Source organism: Triticum dicoccoides, chromosome 6A, assembly GCF_002162155.2.
Source record: "Triticum dicoccoides isolate Atlit2015 ecotype Zavitan chromosome 6A, WEW_v2.0, whole genome shotgun sequence".
Taxonomy (NCBI): Eukaryota; Viridiplantae; Streptophyta; class Magnoliopsida; order Poales; family Poaceae; genus Triticum; species Triticum dicoccoides.
The window spans coordinates 443,306,495-443,315,971 of record NC_041390.1 but is presented as its reverse complement, the minus strand read 5'-3'; the positions used below and the strand labels follow the sequence as shown (position 1 = coordinate 443,315,971).

Below are 9,477 nucleotides of genomic sequence, written 5' to 3'. Positions count from 1 at the left end.
GGGCCCGGTCGGGCGAAGGAGAGGGCCGGCCCCGGGCCTTGCGGGCCGGCGGCTGGGAGGCGGCGGGGATGTGGTCCGCCCGCCACGTGGCGGCGCCTGGCTGGCTGCGGCGATGCGTCCGGTCGGATCGGACGTGTCCGGCCGGCGCGGTGGATCTTTTTTTTAGGGTTTCGAGAGGGGAGATGATCCGAAAACGGAGGGGTGTATATATAGGCATAGAGGGAGGTAGGATAGTCCAAATGAGGTGCGGTTTTCGGCCACGCGATCGTGATCGAACGCTCTAGGACATGGAGCAGAGTTTGGTGGGTTTTGGGCCAAATTGAAGGGGTGTTGGGCTGCAACACACACGAGGCCTTTTCGGTCCCTCGGTTAACCGTTGGAGTATCAAACGAAGTCCAATTGATACGAAACTTGACAGGCGGTCTACCGGTAGTAAAACAAGGCCGCATGACAAGTCTCGGTCCAATCCGGAAATGTTTAATCCCCACACACGAAAGAAAGCTAGAAATGACCACCGGAGGAGAACAAAGCGCCGGAATGCAAAACGGACAACGGGGAAAATGCTCGGATACATGAGACGAACATGTATGCAAATGCAATGCACATGATGACATGATATGAGATGCATGAAAACGAAAACAACACACGGAGACAAAGACCCGAACCCGAGGAATAAATATAACTTAACGCCAGAAACGGCAAGAGTTGGAGTACAAATTGGGAAAGTTACATCCGGGGTGTTACAGTGGTCAACCTAGCCAAGACCTTTGTGGTCCTATGACTTTGTGCCTCAACCTCCACCAAATAGTGTAGGTTCCGCTAATAGTATGAACCTCAAGAAATGTCTCAGTGTTTGTGCTTCCTTTTCCTTACTATTTACTTATTGCTAGTTTCACTTCTCCTCTTTCTTTTGTAGACTTGCATGTTAGACAACTAGGAATAATTACCTTAAAACACACAAACTAAAAGGCTAATTTTCATATTTGTGTATTCACCCTTCCCTCTAGACACCATCTTCGATCCTACATAAGGACATCAATATCTTCTAGTTGGATCATAATAAGGGTATTATCAACATGTTGAAACCATGTCTCTCCCCAACCACACCCTCAAATTAGTGTATTATCAACATGTTGAAACCATGTCCCCTACCAACGACACCCTCAAATTAGGTGCAACATCACCCCCTTGATTTCCCCAGATGCCTAGAAATTGTGGAATTGTTGCTAGTGCATTGACCACAAAGTTGAAGATGAGAATGTTGATCACAAAATTGAAGAAGAGGTCATTAACCACAAAGTTTAAGGGGAAGGCATTCTAATAAAATGGCCCCACCTCAATGTTAATATTTATAGCTTCCCGAGACTACATAATGTGGAAGATCAAACCCAAGGAAAAGTCCTTCTTCAAAGTCACTCCAATAAAAAAGGGATGAGCTAACCAATCATAATCCTTATCCAAATCCAGGTGTGCTTGATCTCGTGAATCACCTCATCGAGATGATGGACTACATCAAGAATAAACCATCCTAGGGTAAAATTAATTTCAGCTAAGTGAATGGGCTAACTAGTCACCGGGGCTAATCAAGAAGCAAAAGATTTAAATGTGAAATTTAGAAGAAGATCACATTAATGGGGCAACCTATTATGGAAGTTAGAGTCTTGTTGGAACCACATTGTTTGACCGAACCAACTATAAAGCTATTCATCAATCTTATCTCTGTAAAGCCAAGTACACACCACTTCTAGATGTAATTTCGGGTTGTTCACAATAAAAACATAATTATATAAGCAAAGGTTTTTAAGTCACGATAGAAGGCATTATATAAATAGTTATGAAGAATATTAGTTGTACTTCTCATTCTTATACTTGGCATATAGTGTTACAAGACTTTATTTTGCCAAAGTTGATCATTAGGAAGGTCTAAAGCAACATTTATCTACTTGAGTTCGAGACAATTTTCTTGACCAATCTATAAACTCGTCCTAAATCATACTACAAAGATTCTTGATAGAATACACAAATGAGACATATAAATTAACACGACATGCAAACCACCTCATTCACGCAATGCCCTCGGGTGCCAAGATTTGGCATGACATATCTTCTACATAGTTGCACGACAAAAAAGTGCTCACCTAAAATAGGTACCGACAAATCGAGAGACATTGTCACTCTCAAAATTTAACACGGCCCTTGAGGGTAGAACCATTCACGTTATCCGGCCCACATAAAGGCAAAATAATCAAACTTGTGGCAGACGACTCTTTCCAAAGGTAACCCAACATCTATTTAAGGTGTCGCCCTTCTTTTCCCCATCACCCTTCTCATATACATACTTCTTCGGAAATCGATGTGCCCCGAGGGCGAAACTACTATGAGAGTAGTCAGGGCTCCAACCCGTTGTATAGCCTACCTTATTCATCCATCAGGGAATCTCAAGGTGATAAGGTCTTTAAAACGTGGATCACAGGTACAACACTTATTATGACATCTTTTTTTTCATAGATCCCGTGTTTCTGTTTCTCATGGTAGAAGTCGCATCTCCCAAGAGTACTACTTTGAGATAGTTAGACAGTCACTTCAACGTTTCAATCATCTATGATGAATTACATGCTTTCTAGGCCAACGAATAGGCTACTTCTTTTGATAAACTAAATAAGGCTGACATAATTCCTCCTATTTTCTTGTGAGGAAAAGTTGATATAAAGTACGAGTATAAAGGTATGCATACCGTTGTCTAAGTACTAAGAAGTTCCATGAAGGATGTATTTATTGGAATTGAACAGCTTGTTGGGCTAAGAAATTGTTAGACCGCCCGATTAAAACCTATAGTAACAAAGATCTCAAACATGTCGCTCGATTAAAACCTGCAGTAACTAAGAAGTGATAAAAAAAACTCCGCAACTTGGAAATAAACTCACGAGCTAAGCAGCGATTTTGAAGGAGATTGAAAGCGGGAAGAATATATTCTAGTTGGTCATCTTCGACGATGAGCGGAGTGAGTTCAATAGGGATGCGCATGCTTTATCGAAATTTTCATCCTCCCACAGCGAGGGTTGACAGTGGTCGTATGCATCGCCCAGATGTAGAGGCCAGAGGTCATCCTCCTTTCTAAAAAAAACAGCAAGGGTTGACATGTTTTGTTTTCGGGGCCTGCGGACCCCGCTTCTATCCCTTTAAACATTACTGAGCAATGAAACTCCTTTGTTCTCTAAAAAAAGGCAATTATACTGGTAAATCTGATGATGTGCCACTAGTTAAACGGAGCAAATTAAATTATAAAAAATTTGGAGTAAAAGCCTGAAACCGATGAAGATACATGCTCCTTCACGCCTACCTTTGCTTTTTAGCTGTTAAAGTAAAACAGAAAGCATTACATTATGCCAAAACACATGTGTTCTTTTATACATAGATGTTAAAGTATAAAACAAAAAAGCATTACATTGTGCCAAAACACATTTGTTCTTTTATAATACCGTCCGTCCGTCTCCAAAACATGCATGTATCCTATGATCATTTTGGTACCACCGGAGCATTGCCAAGTTTTAATGAGTGGATGGGAAGAACGATGTTGTACTGAGTGGGACAGAGGCCACTAGGCAAGGTTAATATGACCGCAAGCTAGCAAAGGCAGTGCGAACACCGACGCACATACAACTGGATAGGCTGAACAAGACGAAATCCCACGGATTTTAGTAATTCAGCGCGCGAGAGGCTGCGGGGCACCGCAAAAGTTACCTCGCCAACAACTTTGGTTTCTAGGAGTACTTGATTTTCCCTTTCTCCACTCGAAAAAATAAACCTGATTCTCCTTTTCAGGGTTGGTGAGGCTGTTTCTCCCTTCTTTTTCTCTGCTCCTGGCTCCCTCCTTTAGCTTTCTCTTCTGTAGAAACAAATTTTAAAAATGTTTATTTTCAGGACGTTCGCAGGAAGAAGATAAAAAATATTTATTATGATAATAATAATAATATAAGAGACAAAAAAAAAGAACACGCACATGTAAATTTGTAGCTGTTCCCCGATCCTAGGCTGTCTCTCTTAATCTTCTCTGTATTTAGTAACCGTGCTGTTCAGGAGTACAATGTTTATCTGGCAATAAATGGCAGATTTTCAGCCATTACATCCAGGTAAATGAAATAACTTTTATGAGAAATTAGTACTAATATTCTCTTAAGAGTAGAATATTAGCAAAAACTTTGGCAGATCCAGCGTATCAGTCACCAACCAACCCACTAGGCAGTAGCGCTGCTGCAGAGAGGAGGAGGCCGCTGGATGGATAGGGGTCCTCGCCCACCTAAACCCGCCTACCTCGCCACCCCGGCGCTATTTAAGCTGGCCACTCCGCTCCCGTTTCCCTCCAAGAAGAGCTCACCACCATCTCCTCCGGCTCTTCTTCGGCTCTCCTGCTCCTCCTCCTCCTCCGCGCAGTTCGCCGGCCACCACCACCACCCACCGAGAGAATGGCAGGCAACGGAGCCATCGTCGAGAAGGACCCGCTCAACTGGGGCGCGGCGGCGGCCGAGCTCACCGGCAGCCACCTCGACGAGGTGAAGCGGATGGTGGCGCAGTTCCGCGAGCCCGTGGTGAAGATCGAGGGCGCCAGCCTCCGCGTCGGCCAGGTGGCGGCCGTGGCCCAGGCCAAGGACGCGTCGGGCATCTCCGTGGAGCTCGACGAGGAGGCGCGGCCCCGCGTCAAGGCCAGCAGCGAGTGGATCCTCAGCTGCCTCGCCGGCGGCGGCGACATCTACGGCGTCACCACCGGCTTCGGCGGCACCTCCCACCGCCGCACCAAGGACGGGCCCGCCCTCCAGGTGGAGCTCCTCAGGTAACCAATTCACCCCCAAATCTCTTGATCTCGGCCATCAGCGTCCAGATCATGCATGTTTTACTCACTCCATGCGTTGGGCCCATCCGTCAGTCAAATAACTATGAAACTTTTCGTGTTTTAAGCAAAGCAAACAAAAAAGTGCTAGCTTTTGCCTAGCTGTAGCCTCCTGGGATTCATGTGCCGTGGCCTGCACAGCCATGGAAAGGAGCCTGGCAAAATTGGAAACAAAATACCACAGTAAATACGTCTCTCATCATGGTAGTGGCCAGAACCGTTACCTCATGCAGGTGTGTACATCAGCACGTCCTGATGAGAAACGAAAAATAGACAGATCATAGGCATTTAAAGCTGAGGCTTTAAACTGCGTGCCATGCCGTGCTTGCTGCATAGTAGATCGACGGTGACAAGTCGATGGAAGCACACAGTAGTGAAAAAGAAAGAAAGAAAGAAAGAAGTTAAACAAGAGGCAGATCTAATTAAGCGGATGTGGACCGTGCCGGGGCTTCGTCGGTCAGTTGGTTCGCGTCGCGTCGCGTCGCGCTCCCGCCCCGCGAGGCCGGCCGGGAACATGCACAAGCACATGCGTCCCCGATAAACGAGTCACGCGTAGGACACCTGCGCCTGTGCCGGTCGGGTGAATTGGCATGCGGAATTCCTTGGCATGCTCAGCCAAAATGTGCCACGGAAAAGGTATAAACTGGACACTGAAGTTGCCTAGATGAACATGCTTATAGGCTGTGTAACCCATCAACAAGTTTTCTGTACCGCAAAGAAAAGGTATAAACTCTTTAGATATACTAGTAGAACTTTCAGAAAATATCTTTAGATACTCATTGTATGCAGTGCAGATCTCTGCCAGTTAGCAGGGAGCCAAGTCATCCATCATATCCAAAGACACACAAAAATATTGTTTACTACTTCTACGTTGTTTGAGCATCATGCTCTGACTTCCAGCTCTAACAGAGGACATGATCCAGCGACTAACTCTACCGCTACGTACTTCTAGCAGTACATCTCCGTCCTTATCTGTTTACTTCACCTGCAACTAACGAACCATATGCATGTCCTTGTCTTCCGTACAGGCATCTGAACGCTGGAATCTTTGGCCCCGGCGCCGATGGCCACTCGCTGCCGGCGGAGGTGTCCCGTGCGGCCATGCTCGTGCGCATCAACACCCTCCTCCAGGGCTACTCCGGCATCCGCTTCGAGATCCTCGAGGCCATCACCAAGCTGCTCAACACCGGCGTCAGCCCCTGCCTCCCGCTCCGGGGCACCATCACCGCCTCCGGCGACCTTGTGCCACTGTCCTACATCGCCGGCCTCATCACCGGACGCCCCAACGCGCAGGCCACCACTGTTGACGGGAAGAAGGTGGACGCCGCCGAGGCGTTCAAGGCCGCTGGCATCGAGGGCGGCTTCTTCAAGCTCAACCCCAAGGAGGGGCTCGCCATTGTCAACGGCACGTCCGTGGGCTCTGCGCTCGCGGCCACGGTGCTGTTCGACTGCAACGTCCTCGCTGTTCTCTCCGAGGTCCTGTCCGCCGTCTTCTGCGAGGTGATGAACGGCAAGCCCGAGTTCACCGACCACCTCACCCACAAGCTCAAGCACCACCCGGGCTCCATCGAGGCCGCGGCCATCATGGAGCACATCCTGGCCGGCAGCGCCTTCATGGGCCACGCCAAGAAGGTCAACGAGATTGACACGCAGCTCAAGCCCAAGCAAGACAGGTACGCGCTCCGCACGTCGCCGCAGTGGCTCGGCCCCCAGATCGAGGTCATCCGGTCTGCCACCAAGTCCATCGAGCGCGAGGTCAACTCCGTCAACGACAACCCCGTCATCGACGTCCACCGTGGCAAGGCGCTCCATGGCGGCAACTTCCAGGGCACGCCCATCGGTGTGTCCATGGACAACACCCGTCTCGCCATCGCCAACATTGGCAAGCTCATGTTCGCGCAGTTCTCGGAGCTCGTCAACGAGTTCTACAACAACGGGCTGACCTCCAACCTGGCTGGCAGCCGCAACCCCAGCCTGGACTACGGCTTCAAGGGCACCGAGATCGCCATGGCTTCCTACTGCTCTGAGCTCCAGTACCTTGCCAACCCGGTGACCAACCATGTCCAGAGTGCCGAGCAGCACAACCAGGACGTGAACTCTCTGGGGCTTGTCTCGGCCAGGAAGACCGCCGAGGCTGTGGACATTCTCAAGCTCATGTCCTCCACATACATGGTGGCGCTGTGCCAGGCCATCGACCTCCGCCACCTGGAGGAGAACATCAAGACCTCCGTGAAGAACTGCGTGACGCAGGTGTCGAAGAAGGTGCTGACCATGAACCCCACCGGCGACCTCTCCAGCGCGCGCTTCAGCGAGAAGAGCCTCATCACCGCCATCGACCGCGAGGCCGTGTTCAGCTACGCCGACGACGCCTGCAGCGCCAACTACCCGCTGATGCAGAAGCTGCGCGCCGTGCTGGTCGACCACGCCCTGACCGCCGGCGCCGGCGAGGCCGAGAGCGAGGCCACGGTGTTCTCCAAGATCAACAAGTTCGAGGAGGAGCTGCGGTCGGCCCTGCCGCGGGAGATCGAGGCCGCCCGCGTGGCCTTCGAGAACGGCACGGCGCCCATCCCCAACCTGATCAAGGAGAGCAGGTCGTTCCCGCTGTACCGCTTCGTCCGCGAGGAGCTCGGCTGCGTGTACCTCACCGGCGAGAAGCTGCTGTCCCCCGGCGAGGAGTGCACCAAGGTCTTCCTGGGCATCAGCCAGAACAAGCTCATCGACCCCATGCTGGAGTGCCTCAAGGAGTGGAACGGCGAGCCCCTGCCCATCAACGTCTGAAGCATCGCCGGGGCCACCGTGGAGGAGAGGAGGAGGAGGCTTCCAGAGTACATCCAAAAATAAGACGCTTAATTCGTTCGTGCATGTTCTTCTTCTTCAATTCCTGTCGCCTTTTGCCTTTCGTTGTTCGTGCGTTGGTGTTGATCGACGTGTGGCGTTGTTGTTGATTGTGTAGCTGCTCTGCCATGGCGGCCCCGCAGCTTTACCTAAAGATATTGTCGTTGTATTTTGGGGTGAATCATGCTAATACTATGTGGCTTCTTTTTTGCTTGTATTATTACTGTCCTAGTAAAATGTTTTGCTCCTACAATGCTCCCTCCGTTTCTAAATATAAGCATTTTTAAAGATTCCAATCCGGAATACATACAAAGCAAAATGAATGAATCTACACTTTAAAATGCATCTATATACATCTGTATGTAGTTTGTATTGAAATCTTTAAAAGGTCTTATATTTAAAAAACGGAGTGAGTATAATATACATGCATTTGCTTTGGGTGAATCTTTGGTGCTTATGATTGCAGATATCTACCTTTTCAGATTGCCTTTCTCCACACTGTTGGCTGCGAATCAAGTTTGTCACCTAGCATTTGAGCCATGAGATGACTTCCATTTCACCTATTCTTAGCTAGTAAAGAGCACTGAACAGTACTAGCTTCCCTTCGATTGGTTCAAAAGAAGCCACTTGGCTAAACTCATCACTCATACATCCATATATGTAGCTGCAAGATTTGTCTTCTAGGTGTCAGTGTGAGCCCCTGACTTGCTCTTTTTATTTTTATTTTATTTATTGAGATCGCCTGACTTGTGACTTGCTAGCTGGTTTTAAATTTCAAAATATTACAGTCATAACCAAAATCAATGAATTTTTCAGTTTTCGTTTCGGCCAATGGACCGAAACTTTACACTTTAATTTGGTTCAGATTCCACCTTGTATTTTGAAATTTCAAATAGTAATTTAGGAATTGTTTGAACAATAATTTGTGTGTACTACCGTAATCGCTGAAATATCTTGACCAAAAGGCAATTTCTTGAGTATCTACCGAAGTACCGATAGTAATGGAATTTCTGAAGTTTCGATTAAATTGTGCTGAAAGTGAAAATCATGCTCGCTATAGTACACTTAGTTATGGCAAAAGGCCCTTTGCTCAAGTTGCACTGATGATGATTATCGCCACTAGTGGGCAGGCGCAAATGCGCAAATGGATTGCGAAGCCAATCGCCCATGGGCTCCCCACTCCTACCTACCACACGCGACAACAGCATGACTAGAAAGAATTGCGGTTGGGTAGCTGCCGTGCTGGTAGTTTGAAAAATGCCCAATTCGCTTTCAAGCCTGGCTCTCCCTCTCGGGTTGAAAACAAAGGCAGCCACTTGGCTCGGCATCATCCGCTTCTCTTATTCAGTCACCACTCCTATGTTGGTCCTGCAGGAGAAATGCAGGACCAACATAGCAGTGGTGACTGGAGAAGTTCAGAGAGTCGAACAAATATGAAGCAATCATCATCAGCATCATCAGTTTGAGTGGAGGGCGGTGGGGGAGGCGACCGCAGGGGCGACCGCCGCCCCTGCGCGCACTTCGGCCTCTTCCCACAATGGACGGCGGCGAGTCGGGGGCCGTTTTTGGGCGCTGGCCGATGACGAAGACGATGAGGAGGATGGGGAGGCGGGTGATAACTCATCGGAGTCGCAATCGCCGATGCCTTCCGACATGATTTGTGAGTTTTTTAACTCCGGTTACGACGAGGAGGAGGTGGCTGCGATCGTAGAGAAGGCGCTACGTACCTCTGGACGATCCGGCAAGGACAGGACTAC

General features: G+C 48.7%; 1 protein-coding gene across 1 annotated transcript; it reads left to right on the top strand.

Moving 5' to 3' along the window:
• The first annotated feature begins 4,359 nt into the window (after positions 1-4,359).
• Positions 4,360-7,937, top strand: LOC119317181 (phenylalanine ammonia-lyase). Its single transcript, XM_037591603.1, has 2 exons — positions 4,360-4,828; positions 5,914-7,937. The coding sequence occupies exons 1-2, from the start codon at positions 4,464-4,466 to the stop codon at positions 7,661-7,663; spliced, it is 2,115 nt and encodes a 704-aa protein (XP_037447500.1). The 5' UTR covers positions 4,360-4,463; the 3' UTR covers positions 7,664-7,937.
• Positions 7,938-9,477: the final 1,540 nt, after the last annotated feature.

What these genes read in the sequence shown, in the direction of transcription:
- LOC119317181 (XM_037591603.1), top strand. Translation starts at nt 4,464, where the DNA reads ATGGCAGGCAACGGAGCCATCGTCGAGAAGGACCCGCTCAACTGGGGC. An exon ending in CTCCAGGTGGAGCTCCTCAG is followed by an intron (nt 4,829 to 5,913) that starts GTAACCAATTCA and finishes TCTTCCGTACAG; the next exon opens with GCATCTGAACGCTGGAATCT.